Source organism: Simochromis diagramma, unplaced genomic scaffold, assembly GCF_900408965.1.
Source record: "Simochromis diagramma unplaced genomic scaffold, fSimDia1.1 OVJJ01000487.1, whole genome shotgun sequence".
Classification (NCBI taxonomy): domain Eukaryota; kingdom Metazoa; phylum Chordata; class Actinopteri; order Cichliformes; family Cichlidae; genus Simochromis; species Simochromis diagramma.
In genome coordinates this window covers 2,309,463-2,326,449 of record NW_024387305.1, presented here as the reverse complement: position 1 = coordinate 2,326,449, position 16,987 = coordinate 2,309,463, and the positions used below count along the sequence as shown (strand labels likewise).

Here is a 16,987-nt window from a genome sequence, read left to right as displayed (position 1 = left end):
ATCTTTAGCTCTGCGTCTTATCTTATTGTCATTGCCACCGTCTCCAAAGCGAAGAGAAATCCATATCTAAAAAACAAAACAAAAAGATTTCATTGAAGGCACCAGTGCAATGCTGGACAGCATTTAGGTAAGTGACAACTCTGCAGTTCTGATTGACAAAAGCACAAACTGTTTTGATGAGTTGTGAGATTCAAATGAGAAACTCATCAGTAGTAGTGAATTATATGTAGAAACAACAGTTTACAAAAATACAACGAGAAAGGTGAATTTGAGTGCAGTGAAGGGGTAACAAGCGGAACCTTTCTCATTTGTCTTGTTTCCCGACTGGCTCGGCTCGGCTGTTTTTTTCCGGTGACAGCCGGAAGTGGTAGAAGGAGGCTTGTGGAGGTGACCGAATGGCAGATAGCAGAATAATTCTGTAAAGATTTCGTTAGCGCCAAAGAAAAGCGACCAGAATTTGTTGATTTCAACAGTGTACGTTTACTCGGTGTCATGGGAGCCCACCTGGTCAGAAGATATGTCACCGAGACGGACACCGAACCCGACCCGGCGAAGAAATTCGAGTTCGACCCGCAGTTCGGCTTTGCAGAAAGGAAGGAGAGAGGTTGGTCTGCAGCTAGCAGCTCGGCGTCTTTTACAGCTGCATTATTTATTTTTTTATTTTTACTAATTGAGACTGGAATTGATTTATTAGCAGCTAGTTTGGCCTGTCAAGTGTTAGCTTACGTTAGCTTTGCGGTAATGTGTTGGTTAGCTTACCAGCTAACTGGTTTTGTTAGTTTGTCATGAGCTGTACCAGGATTTCGGCACAGATTACTCATGAAGGGGATTCTTATCTCCGCCATCAAACTAAGTTTCTATCACAAAAAAGTTGTATTTTCATGGTTGCATTGCACAACTGGTTTAATCACTCACAGTTCAGATTAGGCTAGAAACTTTCTATGGACCTCTGTGCCAAGATACTTGGAGTCAGATGTACAAAAGTATACAAACAAAGTCTATACTGACAAAGTTTACTCTTCTCAAGAGTTTAGTTTGAGCATTCTCTTTGGCAACAGTTTACATAAGACCTTAGTGTTCATCAAACTACAATTAGACATCCTGTCTAGAAATGGAGGAAATTCTCGATTCTCATGGTGAATGGGCGTCACAAAAGCAACTTCAAAATGCCTACCTTTGACTTGCTTAACCTATATTTATGTATCCACTGTAATAAAAGTGACAGAAGCCAGTGCAACATTGCAGAAGTCCTCTAGGAAGCTCCTCAATACTACTTTGGGGGAGATGAGGCAAAGCTATCTAAAATACACAGAGAGATCCTTGGTCGCAAAAAATGACTTTTCCCAGGATACTATATTTAGCAGAGGTACATATTCATATAGTAACAACAATCATTTTAAAGAACGTTTTAATGCAGTGTAAAGAATCTGTACAGAGAACCCCAATTATCCAGCAGGCCACCTTTGGCAAACACTTAGCGACGGTGGGAAAAAGAACTCATTTTTACTAGGAAGAGACTTCCAGTAGAACCAGGTCCTTGGAGGAACTTCTGTCTCCAATCGCCAGATGGGGGGTGAGGGGAAAGGGTAGAGAATAAGAATGAATTTCCAGTTTGAAAAACAGTTCTGACCTCGACCCAGCTGGCACGTTTTTGTGTGATATTGAAAGGGCTGTAAAGTTAAATCACCCCAGAAACTTTGATAAAAATCAAACCATTTTGTGCAAGCAATGGTTTGAAAAGTGTCAGAAGCAACTACTTTTGTGATTCACTTTTACTGCTTTCTCAATATCTTCAATCAAGACATGAAAGTGTTTGGTGATATTGGTTTAGCCATATTGTGTTTATCCATAATTGTGACTAAGAATAAGGTCAGACCAATTACTTTTTATTGCAAGCTTCTATATCATATTCTATTTAGCACATCAGGGTGTTTTACTTGGTAATGGTTCAAAATTTGTGTCCCTTTGTCAGAGATGATTGCGACACAGGAGCAGATGAACTTGGCCCAGTTGCCTGTGGAGCAGAGAGACTACTGTGCCCATTACCTCCTGAAACTCATGAAGTGCAAGAGGGACAACTGGCCCAACTTCTTAGCCTGCAAGCATGAGAGACACGACTGGGACTACTGCGAGCACCAGGAGTAAGTGCTTACAGTTGTATAGACATTGCTGTTAGTGCTGCAATTTAAAACGATAAATAATAATCAAACTTAAAAATAAAACTTAAATAAAGTGAAAACTGAGGTCTGCTCCTATGAGTAGATCTTTATATATGGTAGATTCACTTTTTTTTAAAACTATTGATATTGAGGAAGCATGTATTACTGTCAGATGTAAATAAATCTTAGCCACACATGATTCATATCTAAAGTAATTATGAAGTCTATGAAAACAATCTGGTCATGCGGAGTCTAAAAAACACAAGGTCCATTTAGCTTTCCTTTAACCTCCTAAGAGCCGAACTCTTTCTTTTTGGGGGGGGGGGTTACCTGATTTGTTTCTGAGAAAATGAGATCCTGCTCGGTATAAACAGAGCAACTAGTTTTCTTCTTTGAATATCAAAGCAACACAAAACCCCAGATTTCATCAATAAACTTCACCCTGATGCTTGTGTGTTTCTGCCTGCAGCTATGTGATGCGTATGAAAGAGTACGAGAGGGAGAGGAGGCTCCAGCTGAGGAAGAAGAGAATTGAGGCTCAGGCTCAAGCGGCATAATCAGTTCATCCTCTGATTCTACTTCTTTGTATATACCTGCTACTGTTCACATTAAACAATATTGTTTAAGCTCTACATCCAGCATCTTATTACCGAAAATACAAACTGATGTTATAAAAGACAACTCAGCCTATTCAGATGAACCATTTCACCATAAAATGATTTTGATTTATTTGATCATTACTGTTTTAAAAGGTAATTTTCAAGTAGTGTAGATGTCATGAATTAACCTGAAATGACACAACCACATGTTGGTTTACTTTTTTAATAAATTACATCAGACATTAACAAATTAAGTTCTGTCACGGTTTCAGATTTGGATTTATGGAAATAAAAATTGAGAACTCTATGCTGAATATCACCAGGTGCAAATTCAACCCCTAAACAACAGTACTGGATGAAAAAAAAAAAGGAACTGGTGTCATATATACACTGGTTAGTTTAAAGGTGAAAACTGCTCTGGGAAAGCAAACATACATCAAAACTCAATTTACCAATCAGGGTTTGTCTGTCTTCAATAAAAATTTTTTAGAGCAATACTAGTGTTTTACATTCTCACACAAAACAAAAGGGGACAGATTACAGGAAGGGAAAACAAAGGTTGAACATCATGGGGGAAAAAACAGGCTCCTTTTTCCCAGTCCAAGTTCCAGTGTAGATTTTAAAGCAAGGAAAAGGGGAGGGTTTGATTCCTACAAACAGGCAGCGCTGACTAGTCCTCTACAGGATGAAAGGCAGGATGGGCGAGCGGAGAGGAGGGTAGTCTCGGAACTCCTTCAGGTAGCTGCGGTGCTTCCCCTTTGCCCAAACGGTCATCTGAATGAAGCCCACCAAAGTAAAGAAGGCCACTGGCAGACACTGGGTCATGAGGGTGAAACCAAGCCAGGAGCCCAACTGCAGGAGGAAGGAGAAGGATGTGAAACATAAACTTTCCTTTTCCCCTTATCTGGTTCCTTTGTCACTACACTCCTACAGAGACGGTTGTCAACAGTGAGCTGTACACTTGAGTTTTCAGATTTTTATGAATCCATATACATGTGATGGAAATGACTTTTTTTTTTCCACTAAAGATTAGAGGTAACTACACAATGGATTTACTTTACAGTCAGATTAAAATCTGGTGGGACGAACAGATTTTTTTTTTTTTTCACCACCAATGTAATTGACCTAACTTCCAGACTTCAGATTCCAATCACTAGATTATCTGCTATAGATTGTCAAACAGAGCTCCAACAATCCAACTACAAGTCCAAAAAATCTGCTGTAAGACATCAAAGGTCCTGGGTCCATAACCTGACCGATGAACAAAAATGAACAACGTATAGTTCTCTCAAGGAGAAAAGCCAGTTATGCGATAAAGATGTACTAATTCCACCAGAGGGCAGCAAACTCTTTGATTAATGCAGCAGTTCTGAACCCTTCAGACTTGCTCCCCCCCTTGAGAAGAAGGAAAAAAGCTGTTAACAACAAAAGGGTCCGGAGTTGAGTTAAAGCACAAGGAAAGCAAAGGGGGGGAAAGATTAAATCTGCAGTTTCAATCCATATTTTCCCCCAGACCTATACTGGCTCACCCCATAGTTTAACAAACTGAACATACTTCAATACAAGTGAGACACTACAATTTATATATTCAAGTGAGAGAACATTCAGCTGCATGGTTAAAGCATCAATGACCCTCTTAAAACTGATTTGTTACTACAGTGGACAGAAAACCTTTAGCCACCAAAGTCATTAAACCCGTTACCTCATAGGTGTAGTTGGGACAGGAGACCAGCAGAAAGATCCAGGTGAAGGGGTTCTTGGTTGGATAGGGAATCTTCCTGGTCTTAGAGCCTGGATTTAGGGTGGGTGAATGAAAATTCAAAATATTTTCAATCCATCCAGTGATCTTTAGTTTTATTATTTGCTGACAGAATAATGTTTTGTTTAAAACTACTGAGACTGCAGAGAGACCACAATTTTATTTTTCAGTCAGATTTGGACTATGAAAATAGCACGCGCGCACACACACACGAAACCAGGGTTCTATATGAAGTTTTTATATGAAGTTTTCATTTTACACTGAAAATGTCTAATGTCACATATTATACTTCATTATAACTTATCAACATCTTGAGGAAGTCACTTTTTGTTCATAGTCATAGGTGTAGTTTGAGTTTTTGTCATTTTCTGTTAGGAAATATTAAAATCATAATACTCTTCAAATATTGTTTCTAGAAAGAGAAGAAAAGGTATGGAGATATTGATGTACAGATTTGACAGGTGTGTTTACCTGGTGGACGAAGGTTCCGAAGAGCAATGTGGATGGAGAAGTTGCCGATCTGACAGAACTGGAAAAAGAAACCATGTCACTCCTAACGTGTTAAATCAAAACAAAACAAAAAAATTGTTTTAAAAAAAATCTAATCGTAGAAATGTTCTTACCAAGAATATGATGAGGGCAATTCTTATCTGTTGCTCCCCATAAACTGCAAGAGAGGCAATCAATGTAATCAGCAAAGGGGGAAAAAAAAAAAAAGAGTTACAATGACACACTGGCACGTGTGAGCGTTGATTGTAAGAAATTGTAGCTGCATGCATACTCACTGGGTGGCGTATATAGCGGGTGGTTGATGTAATAAGCCATCCATGCTGCAAAGCCCCAGTAGTAGGTACAGTTCTAAAACAGAATGTGACAGAAGCATTGTCAGCCCAACATTCAGTCAGAAAATGAAACACTTCTCATCTTGTACTGTACTTAAACCAGATCTTCAAAACACATATTTGTATGAGGTAAGGTAACATGGATGAATGTAAATGATATGCATTTCTAAATCACCTTGAAGATGTTGCGTAACGGCATTGTTCCATGAGAGAAGCGATGGACAAACAGCGTCTCCAGGAGTCTCTTAACGTAGTGGAAAGAGTGACACATACAGGCAAGACTGGAAAAATATAGGCACTTGATTAGTCTTATTACTTTTTTTTTTTTTTTTTAAATAACTTAAAAAATATTGGCGGCTGCTAGTATTTTTTAAGCCTTGCTGCCTCCCCGGCAGGGTGACAACAATAACCCATCAGCCTTTTTAAAATAAATAAAAAAATAAAATAGGTGTCCTTCATTAAGTTGCAAACAAAGCAATGCTTCTTTTAGTTTAGATTATTTAATGCAACTTCCTTTTGACTGCTTACAGCAAGTTTCTGGGGTTTTGTCAGACTACAGACTAGTTCACATTTAATAAAATCCATTTATAAACCGACGAACACAGTTTGTAGTCTACATCTAAAATTCTGGCAGGTCATTAGTTTGATCCTAAATGTGCAATGTTCACACTATACGACCACATTTGACACCACTGAGCTAAAATAAGGCAAATACTTTAATGTCTGCTTATCAGTGTTTGTATTTGATATACAATTAGGGATAAAACTCATCAGAAGTGTTTACAACACTAAGCTTACAATGTTGTTTACTACAGCTAAAGCTTTATATTTAGATGACAGGCACAAGAGTGTTATCTTCTATTTGAGCTGTTGAGATGGTCACAAAAGAGGACAAGCAGGCTCTGTTTGACTACCTAAGTGTTCTGAAAGTGTGTTTGAGACACTCACTGTACAACCCAGTGTTTACTGGTGGTAAAGTCATATTTGGGTGGGTAGATGAAGGGAACCCTGAAGTAGAACAACAGATAGATGACCAGTGGACCGGTGTACTCTGTTAGGAAAACCTGGAAAAAAAAAAACACAAAGGAACAAGAAAGATTAGTCAGAACTTTGGAGACTCAAACAATGAATATACACTCTCAGTCATTTTAACCTTGGTCATAAATTATTTTCCATCTGCTTGTCCTGCATCTCCCTGCAGAGTCAAAACAACCTTCACTGTCAAAGTCGACTTCTGTGTAGCAAATTAACCTCAAAGTTAGGTCTAAACGTCTGACCCACAAACACACACTCAATTTCTACACACAGGGAAAACTCTATATAGCTCTGCTTGATCCCACTTGCACCGATGTATCTGGGCTTGACAGGGCTGTTGGACCCATTCATGGCAGCACAATATGTTCCTGTCTTTGGAGCTGTCTTTGTGTTGTACTCACTGTGACCCAGCTGATCTGAGCTCCCAGGTCTCTGAAATAGAAGGTGGCTGTAGTCCCTACAGGAAGATGCTGCAGAACGTCCTCGTCCTTCAGAGACTTCCCCTCTGAAAAACACACATTACTTAATATGAGATTTAAAATGTATTTAAAATAAATAAATTATAAAAATAAATGATTTAAAGTCAGAAGGAAAACATTGATTTAAGTGGACCTACTGGGGTCGAGGCGAATGGACTGTCGGGCTGGGTACCACTGAGGATCTGAAACAAACAAAACCAGATCTTCTTAAGACTGTTTTGATGTATTTATCTAGGCTACGTTAGAAGATTTCCTTGATCTTGACTTAGATTTATGAGGCTGCAGACAGATGGCACTCACGGCTTTTGTGGAACATAGACTTGATCTCCCCGATGGTGGCATTTGGCTCAACCTACAAATAACATCACAATAAATAAGTGCAGGGACGTGTACATACAAAGGAACAGATAATAACCCTGTTTTCCATTCATGATGGTGATTAGGGGTAAATTTAGCTTTGACTGTGTGCGCACACCCCATGGATGTGAGCTATTTAACAGCTGGTATTAGGGTTTCAAAGAAACTTGGCACAGAGACACACAGCCAAAGTACACAACCTCATGCCAGGCTGCCAGCAATGGCTCAACAACCCCCCAATATAAAAAAGGAATGACGACGAAACAGAAACACGAAGAGCGCACAAAGGTAAATATGGACATGAACAGTTGTTACAGGACAACAAACAGTGAAACCCTGGGGAATTAGCTTGAATCTTGTTGTTTAAAGTAATAATCACTGTCACAATTATTTGAACAAGTGGTTTTATCTGTTTAAGCTAAGGAGGCATGCATTCAAACAAAATGAACAACCAAAACAAAACTACAGTCATGAAAAAAAGCAGGCTGCTTTTAGCAGGTTGACAGTGTGGTGAGTTCTGCTAATCTTAGGGCACATACTAACTTCTAATGTTATCTGTGATATGATTTATTTGGAGCAATGTACAATTAGGCAGAAATGAATTTAACATCTTTGTGTCATCTGACTCCAAGCATACTGCCATTATAAAATCTGGCACAGATACAGTGGTCCCTCGCGGTTCACCTTTCGCGGCCTCGTGGACTTTTTTGGTGCAATTATGCCTGTTTTTCTTTCTTTTTTTGCGCATTGTGTTCTCCGCCCTGATTGGCTGTAAACCATTGTTTACAGCCAATCTCGTGCTGTGTCTCCTGCACAGTATAGATTGCATTCAGCTTGTCAAATTTACATAAATCTTCAATCGCGAGCAGTGTGACTGAAGTGCTGTACTGTATGTAAGTTTTCTCCCTAACAAACAACAATGTCCACGAAACGTTTTGCACCGTCAGGTGCCTTTGGTTTCATTCTATAATACAAAGGTTTGAACTTTGAGAGTGTTTAAACAAGAGAGAAAAGTGTGACAATGTTCATGCCTGTCTGAGAAAAGTGTATACTGAGGGGTTTTACAGCCTTAAAACATCTATAATAACTGTAAAAAATAAAGTTGGCTACTTCGCGGATTTCACTTATCTCCCGTGATAAACGAGGGGCCACTGTATACATTTCTACATGACAAAAGTGTCATATTGTTATTCCAACAACGCCATACATTTGATATTCTGGATATCTATAATTGAGCCATTTGTAAATATTAGAGCTATTTCGACATTTTTTAACTTTATAATATATTGTCTTATTTAATTTAGTTCAGTCTGTTACTGTTCTTATGGTCTTAGAGCAACTGTAACAACATATTTTCCTCGGGGATTAAGTATTTGATTCTGATCCTGTTCCACTTACTAGTGCCCATAAAACTGAGACAAGCCCGGGCAAGTCTGACAGCGAGAGCTGTGCATCAGCCTCTGATTTATTTACCTTAAAAGGGAGGTACTTCAACCTCCTCTAACAAACAAAACATACAAGAAAACTGTTTCTGCTGAAGATGGAAACAACAAACTTCTCTCACCAGTTAAGGTGAAAACACCATCAAGTACAACCAGGCTATGGAGGAGGAGGAGATGGCAGCAACTGGTGGTCAGTGATCTTAATGTAAACAAATGACCCCAAGAATTGCTGGAGCACTCGCTAACTGCGCTGAATATGACAGGAAGAGCAAGCAGATTGAAAATGAAGGTTTTAAGCATCTTGTTAAAAAACTCAACCCAAGCTTCAACTTCTTGGTACAAAATATTTTTTTGTGTTTTACTATTTGACAATATTTTAACCACAATAAGGTTAATTTAAAGACAGTTGTTTTATACTTCAACTTAAAATTTCCAGGGAAAACACTACCTAAGCTAAATTTGTGCTTACATTTGGTTTATAATATGTCACTGGATATACTGCTGGGTCACTACTATTGTACTATAACGCTGCTGCGGGCACCTTTTTCAGTAGACTCGCTCTTTGAATTAGGTACGGTCTCATAAACAGCAGTAGCTCATAACAAAAGGAAAATGTCTTTCATTTACTTTAACTTGCTAAAATGCTGCTGTTTGCAAGCTGTGAGTATCAATAACACAACCCTCGATGAACCTGCGTTTCTTTCCATCTGGGAACCAGGGACCTTTTTTGCACATTGGGTGATTGTGAGAACCACTACACTAAGTTAAGACTAAAATGCCATTACAGTTTCTTAGCCAGGCCAGCACTTTTCAGTGTAGACAGTTTAGCAATGGTAAGCCATCTCTGCAATTGTCTTTAAAAAAGGATGGGAACTATTTTTTAAGCTTTAAATCAAACTTGCATTGTCTTGCTGATTGCTTATTTCAGTGCTCACAAGGAGTGTAAGGAGATACTGCTTTACATTCTGTCATCATCTGCCTGTTGAAGTGTCGCTCCCTCGTCTTGGCTTTCAAAGATCGTGTGACAAATCAGTAGTAGACTGAGCAGGTCTGCTGCTGTAATTGACTTGGCTTCTGTTCATGTCCCCCCGAAGACCACATGCCATTTTCAGCAGGATGACATCACTATGGTTGAATTAGATGGACCAACCACCTCTCTGGACTCCCACTCTTTCTGCAGGCCTCATTTAGTATGAAGTCAGTCAGTCAGTCATATACACACACCGAGCCAGACATAATACAGAACTTGATTTTTATTTATTTATTTTTTTAAATGTGTCACACAGCTTGTCAGTTTAGCTCCGTTAGCCTACTTTGGAGGACCAAACCTCTCTCCCAAAGGGCCTTCTGTCCAGATTCCAAATCTATATCTGTCACATCTGTCAAGCTGCCTCCAAAGAGGTGATAAGATTGATGATGTTATCACCATAGAAACTCTGCTAAGCTGACAACAGAGGATAATCCCATAAGGATACAACCTTATACTCTGCGGTCCTGAGGAGTAGCCTTTAATAAGCAGAGTCTGCCGTGGCTGATCACACCGTGAATTTGACTAATGCAACTCTACACTCACCGGACTCACAACAGCAATACACTAAACAGTTCTAATGCAAGAGCAATAACCTGCAGGCTGAGCACTAACAATTTAAATCTGTCAAACATTACAATAACATAAGCACAGGGGGAGTAGAAATAACTGTAAATATGCCTGATAAAGTTGGCTTAAACATCCTTTCAAAGTAAATATGGCTAATGCAGTGCTGATACCCACTTAGTCCCAACTGTAAACACAACTGAAGTCCATCAGTCAACACATTGGTCAAATGTAACAGCGGTGCAAATGGTTTGTTGTATTGCAGAAACGGGGCACACATTTCAAAATTAAAAAGAAATTTAAAACTGATGTTAAATGTCAATGAATGTAAAGTCTAAAGCAATCTTGTACTAATTCTGCTTCTGTTGTGATAGATTTTATAGCTACTAAAGCTGTTAGAGTTAAACTGATGCAATCAACAGACTATTGTTCATATTTTTTGTCTTAATATCTTGTGTATCTTCAAACAGGTTCAATCACATTTTGGAATAAACAGCACAAACGCAGAAATATTTGCATTTTTCAAAGACTGTAGGAGTAGTTAAATAGAGCCAAACCTGAATCTCATACATATACGCACACTTTATATATATGATCAATATAATTGTCATGATTAATACCACTGACCAGACAGTGACAAACAAGAAGTAAATCTGAAAAACTACATATGTGCTGCAATACTGTAGTAGCTGCTCAATTTAAGGTGTATTTCTATAGTAGAAATCATTCTTTTGCTCTTATGCTGCAGTCACACTGTGGAAAACAGTGGTTAGAGACAACAGCTCCACCAAAATTACTGCAACGTGTGCAAAACTGACTCCAGGTCTGTGAACACCCACAGTTTGTAGCCTTCTTTAAAGTTTCTTTGGTGTGCAAAGGCAGCAAAAAAATAGCAATAAGATCGATTTAGTTTGCTATTGAAAGGACTTGTGTTGGCAATTATACAAAATCTGTTCGTTATAAAGTAGCAAAGATTGCAATGTGTTGCTGTCTGCATACATTGATAATCATATTAGCTACCTTCAGCCAGAAGCACATAGATTTGAAACAGAAATTCCTCAACAGATAGTGAAATTGTTGCTGCAGGACCCAGAATAACCAGAATACAACCAGTTGTCAACCAGTTAATCAAGTCTCTCACTGCAAAGCGGTGAGTTGCAGTTGAGTTACGGTCATCGACTCAGACTGATTCCGAATGATTGTAACATGCTGAAAGACTCTCTGTGTCTAGAAATTACACGGCTACTTGCAAACCATTGCCAATATGCAAAACAAACAGCTGTTAGTCTGAGTTGGGCTGTGACTGTTTGGAGACAGGATGCCTCCCACCAGGTGTCCTGTAACCTCAAAAGTGCCCAAATGTTGAGGGTGTTGCATGTTGAACTTCTGAGCAACCAGCTGTTCGTCACACCTACTTGTGATTGTTCACAATCGCCAGGCAACCACTCAAGTGTGGTTCTGGTCATATTTTATAAAGTGTCATAGTGCAACATGGGAATGCCTTGAAAGTGTCTAGCAATATTTAATCATACTTTATCAACATATTTCACTGCACATAAGCGCATGCGTGTCTGAGGCCATGCACAACTGTGATTGCATTTATATTGTAATGCCCAGTGCTTTAAGTGAACCATCTGTCCGACCACTCCAAAATAATAAGTGTGGGATAAATACAGGCTACAGATGTAACACAAGACTGCATTAGGCTGCAGTTGTTACTCTTATTTTGTACATGTCTTCTTGTATGTGCGTCAATAACCTCTACCATATCCAGATAAATAAAACCAGTAGTGCTGTGCTGTATGTATGAAAGGCACTCCTGTGTGTGCACCATTTACAGACAGCAGCACTCAAAGGCTGTGCACACCCACTGACAGACAGTGGGGACTACAGCTATAGCAGCTTTTCCATGTTCTAGAAAACACCAGACTTACATAAAAAGACCATTCTACTGAAGTATAAGGAGAGAAATATTGGGTCTGTTGGACTGAGCAGAGAAGCAATGATTACATGTGCACAAGCAGTTTTTAAAAAGATCAGGTATCAAAGTAAGTTAGGTGTGAAAGTAAAATTAAAGTTGCATAAATATTTAAGAAAAAAAAAGGTTCCACAAATGTGTAAAAAAAAAAAAAAAAAGAGGACTGACGTCTTACCTTGTCCAGGAAGCAGAGCTTGTCCTTGGTCTTGGCGTCCAGAATCTCCACCTCAAAGAAAACAACAGCCTTTTTAGTTTTTTTGGCAGGTTTGCGTTTACTCTGGGCTTGGACCGGCAGCGGGGCCGGCACTACTGCCCCGTTAGCCACCCTTTTGTTGCCTGTGGCCTCTAATGCTAGGGCATCCATGTCCACAGTTCTTCTCCTGCTCTCGGTTTATTCCCGTCTTCCCCTCAGTTCTCTCGTCACTCTCCACCTCTCAAATGTTTATCTCAGATGCAGGCTAAGCTGGAGAAGAGAGAGGAGGCTCTCAGCTGTGGAAATAAATCTGTCTCTCCCTCTACCTCTGCCATTCTTTTACTCTCCCTCCCTCCCTGTCTGCACCCCACTCATTCCTTCACTTCTGTTGTGCCACTTTAACTCCCAGGCGACCCCTGCAGCACAAACATATGCCGCCTGTGTGTGTGTGTGTGTGTGTGTGTGTGTGTGTGTGTGTGTGTGTGTGCGCGTGCATATGTAGGAATGCCCAGTATTCCCCAGCTGTCACCTGTGTTTATCATTAAAGAAACTTCAGGAGCTGAGAGCAGCAGCTTCCTTTCAGAGCTGCAGTGACTTGCATTTGAAATATAACTCGTTTCTAAAAACAGACGCCTGATGACCACTGACACTTCTCAACTCCCAGCTAAGTAGGATGATGAAGAAGAGGTAGAGTGACAACACCCCTTTCTAGTTAGACCCCCCCAGTCTTCCTCTACCCAGCTAAATATAAAACACCTCCTGCTAAGTCCACATAACCTGACCTCTCCCTACAGACCCCACAGCCATCTGTGTCTATTTTGTGATGTCACGCTCTTACTGTTAACCATACTATGCTGACATTCAATCAGCTCCTAACTTCAACCCCCATGTCCATCACTGTGACACCAGTTTAAGGTTTCACTATCACAGCCTACAGGAGTTTTACAGTATGAAACCAAACTGAACAGCCAAAACGTCTCAGTCACATACGACTACAGTCGCCTATTTCTGCCACCTCAGGGTGATAACTCCACCCCCCCTCCCAAGTCTGAGGGCTTAGTCAGGGTATTCCCCTTGGCAAACTTCGCCATTCCACTACCTAAGAACGAAGACTTGGGATACAATTTCAAAAAATGAATGAAAGACATGCAGTCACAAGTGGCAGCAGGATCAGATCCGAACTTGGATTTGGATGTGTAAATGCAGACCATCTTATGTAGCTAATTACCCGTATGTCCACTACATGTATCCAAACATCAGATTTAAACAGGGGCTAAATTTGAATGTTATTCTGGTTAAAAAAAAAAAAAAAAAGGGGGGGGGGGGGGGGGGGAATAAATAAAAAATAACTTCGTGCCGCTCATAATTTACTATTCAAGTTTTAAATGTCAGAATTGTGAACACTTGTTCACCTTCACACTGCTTTGATTAAATGTACAAGACTCAGATGACGCATTGACCATTGTTTGTCATTTTTGCAAGGCAGCCTGTCTGATTAAATGAAGTGATTTAATTAGTTTATTATTGTCCTGAAAAAGGTAGTCACATAGATTGGGAAGGAAAAAAAAAACGAGGCAGACACATGACAATGTTGCCGAGACTTTGGGAAAATAATCCTATCTCACTTTCTGTGTCAGGCATACCCTCTGCCTGAGCACCTCCCCCTGTCTCATCTATCTATATAAAAGCTCTGGCAGTGACTGTGCTGCTAATACACTCTGGGGTGAGAGTGGGAAACAGGGAGCACCAAGCTTAAGTGGACTTTCATAATGACTACACAGAACCTATTTATTCAAGGTAAGAGATCATTTTAAAATATTTTTCACCAATCAAAGTAGAAACATTTTGGTTTTGTATGCATTTCTAGATACTCATTACATGTTGATGACTGTGAAGTTGCTCTCTGGTGCTATCTTGTGTAAATGCATTAAAACAGAGATTAAACAGTTAAAACCAAAAAGTCACACTAATGTTTTGGAAGAATCATGAGCTATAACACCTGCAGCCTAATTTATTTTTATCTTCATAGGTAACTCTCTGAGGAGGCAGTTAACTAAAAAAAAATAATAAAAAATAAAAAAATTATATATATATATATATATATATATATACATATATATATATATATATAAAAGTAGGACAATAACATCAGAACAGATTGAATTTAGGATTTCGTGTTATCCAGTTAACTTCAGGGTAAACCTGATTTTTAGGACTACAAAGGTGGTTCACTTCTTACTGGGCTACATCGCCATAGTAACTTATGCTATGAATCTAACCTGCTACAGAGAAGGCCATGTGCCAGAATATTTTATTTTATACTGGTTGATCTCTAGAGTAAAATGTCAATCATGTATATTTAATCTCTGTAATATTCTGGATATTTGTAATTGAGCTATTCATATATATGTTAGACTCATGTCTTATATTTTGTAATATATTGTATTATTTCATTTAGTTCAGTCTGTCACTGTTCTTATCGTCTTGGAGCAACTGGAACCACATAATTTCCTTAGGGATTAATAAAGTATTCTGAGTCATATTTTTATATTACAGTTCTATCTGTAAAAATCAGCCTTTCTGATGGCCGTACACCTGTGAATGTTTGTAATTTGTCTGCCAATGCTACCACTTTTGTGTGAACGCGCAGGGGGAACCTGAGTATTAGCTAGTTAATAATCTGCTTCATGTGACTGCTTATCCTGACTAAGTGAATCTAGATAACAGAAAGATAGCCTGGGTATGTTGAATTCACTTCATCGTACAGAACCCAGGATGTGGTGGACTGATTTTAGCTCAAGTCAAGTTAGTCAAGATGACAGAGCGCTCTGAATACAGTTTAGCTGTTTGGTTTCCAAAAGAGAAAGAACCACAGATATGATGTTAATTAAAGTTTAACATATGCATTTTGCTTCAAATGTCAGTGAACAACCATGCTTAATATTTATGAATACTGAACAATTTAATAGGTATTTTTGCCAAAAAATCTGAGTCATAAATGGTAGTATAAACACCTGGTGTATTTGATTCCATGTGGCGCCGTCATACATCTGGTTATTACACAGTAACTCCATGTACACATCTAAAATGTTTAGAATTTTCAAATCCAACTAAAGGGCTTGTACACAAGTTCAGGAGGTGATAACTGACGAGATAAGCTGATTCAGGCAGCTTGATCAGAGATCTTAAGAGACAGTTATGCCCCATTGGCCAGTCAAGTTTTTATCCTGTACTGAGAAATGTTTGGCACCGTCCCATACTGGTTTTAGCCAGAGTTAGAAGAAATCACCAGAAATGTAATGAAGTACAATAAGTAGTCTTAAATCAATGAAATGTATATATTTCTTTAAATTAACTCAACATAAGGGCTGCATGCCCTAGTGTGGTGTAGACAGATTGTAAGCATGGAAAAAAGCCCTTACAGTGCAAATAAAGTCGATGCAGTGTGAAGAAGACGAAATTGTTAAATTAAACCAATGTTTAATAAATGATTTATTGTTTTATACAATTTAAAAGCATACAAGTATGCATTTTACTTCAGACATAATCTAATGGAGTTTGTTCTTAGATATTTTTAAAAATGTTTTTCGGTCTTTTTTTTTCTCATTTAAATTCTAATCCTGCCAACAGGTCTCAAAAGCGACACCTGTCAACGGAGAAAGGGGCAGCCAGAGCAGTTACTGGGCGGATTGGTTTCTGTCAGACTGCTTCAGATCCTGTCTGATGGGTTTTTTTGTGCTCATGAAACGGTTAACATCTGGAGAAACGTAAGGTGCTTGCACAAGTAAAACGGCTGCTTGAAACAGGAAGCTTTTCACGTTTGCGATAAAGCAGTAAAGAGGCCCTTATGCACGTTTTTCCTTCTTAATATACAAATATCTAATTTATTTCACCTCATTTAAAATGTATTTTTTTTTTTTTTTAAACCCACAGTTATACTACAGGGGTTAATTTAGAAGTGCTGAGATTGCGCACTTGACCGTTCACCTGCATTGGGTAAGAATAAGATAAGAAGCGCCATGAGTCACTCCGGCCAGAGATGGCGATGATGCCGAGCATTATCCTACCTACACCCAGTTATCAGTCTTCAGCTAACAGAGAAGTAGCCTACACTTTACAATGAGAACTTATCAAACGCTCAGCGTAAGTATAATTAATCATATCAGCGGGTGTTGTTTGTGTTTCGGATACAGGATTTGCCAATTAAACCGCGACTTTAACGACAACAGGCCACAGCACCTCGTTCATATAGGGCACAGTATATGAGAGGCGGCGATGCAGCAGCGTGCTATTTTCACTGCTCACGTTTAAAGCTTTTAATTTGAACCTCTTTTCGCTGATTTGGAGAATTGTCTGGGAACTTGTGGGATTATTTAATTAATTCATTTGTAGCCACACTGACGGGTAAAGTTTCATAGATACTACTTACCTCGTAGTGCTTCATCTTGGCAGTTTGCACCCCTTCCTTAGTATCCCAGATGAGTGACAGGAGACCGTCCAATCAGCGAAGTAATACACAACTGCTGAGGCACAGAGCCGTGCACCATAGG

At 39.2% G+C, this 16,987-nt stretch overlaps 2 protein-coding genes across 3 annotated transcripts; one reads left to right on the top strand and one right to left on the bottom strand.

The window, feature by feature from the left end:
- Positions 1-340: 340 nt before the first annotated feature.
- ndufb7 (NADH:ubiquinone oxidoreductase subunit B7) lies at positions 341-2,791 on the top strand. Its single transcript, XM_040004876.1, has 3 exons — positions 341-604; positions 1,973-2,141; positions 2,629-2,791. Exons 1-3 carry the CDS (start codon positions 493-495, stop codon positions 2,714-2,716), a joined length of 369 nt encoding a protein of 122 aa, XP_039860810.1. The 5' UTR covers positions 341-492; the 3' UTR covers positions 2,717-2,791.
- Positions 2,792-2,967: 176 nt separating this feature from the next.
- Positions 2,968-16,987, bottom strand: tecrb (trans-2,3-enoyl-CoA reductase b). 2 transcript variants are annotated; one of them, XM_040004873.1, is made up of 12 exons: positions 16,867-16,987; positions 12,420-12,470; positions 7,174-7,225; positions 7,011-7,055; positions 6,796-6,899; positions 6,308-6,423; positions 5,535-5,640; positions 5,303-5,375; positions 5,141-5,184; positions 4,989-5,046; positions 4,461-4,549; positions 2,968-3,610 (listed from the first exon to the last, which is right to left on the bottom strand). In XM_040004873.1, exons 1-12 carry the CDS (start codon positions 16,879-16,881, stop codon positions 3,437-3,439), a joined length of 927 nt encoding a protein of 308 aa, XP_039860807.1. In that variant the 5' UTR covers positions 16,882-16,987; the 3' UTR covers positions 2,968-3,436. The 2 variants fall into 2 exon arrangements, with proteins under 2 accessions (XP_039860807.1, XP_039860806.1); XM_040004872.1 differs by lacking the exon at positions 16,867-16,987 and having other exon boundaries at positions 12,420-12,797.

What these genes read in the sequence shown, in the direction of transcription:
- ndufb7 (XM_040004876.1), top strand. Translation starts at nt 493, where the DNA reads ATGGGAGCCCACCTGGTCAGAAGATATGTCACCGAGACGGACACCGAA. An exon ending in TGCAGAAAGGAAGGAGAGAG is followed by an intron (nt 605 to 1,972) that starts GTTGGTCTGCAG and finishes TCCCTTTGTCAG; the next exon opens with AGATGATTGCGACACAGGAG. An exon ending in GACTACTGCGAGCACCAGGA is followed by an intron (nt 2,142 to 2,628) that starts GTAAGTGCTTAC and finishes TTCTGCCTGCAG; the next exon opens with CTATGTGATGCGTATGAAAG.
- tecrb (XM_040004872.1), bottom strand. Translation starts at nt 12,608, where the DNA reads ATGGATGCCCTAGCATTAGAGGCCACAGGCAACAAAAGGGTGGCTAAC. An exon ending in CCCGCTATATACGCCACCCA is followed by an intron (nt 5,185 to 5,302) that starts GTGAGTATGCAT and finishes CCTCTCTTGCAG; the next exon opens with TTTATGGGGAGCAACAGATA. An exon ending in TTGCCCTCATCATATTCTTG is followed by an intron (nt 5,047 to 5,140) that starts GTAAGAACATTT and finishes TTCTTTTTCCAG; the next exon opens with TTCTGTCAGATCGGCAACTT.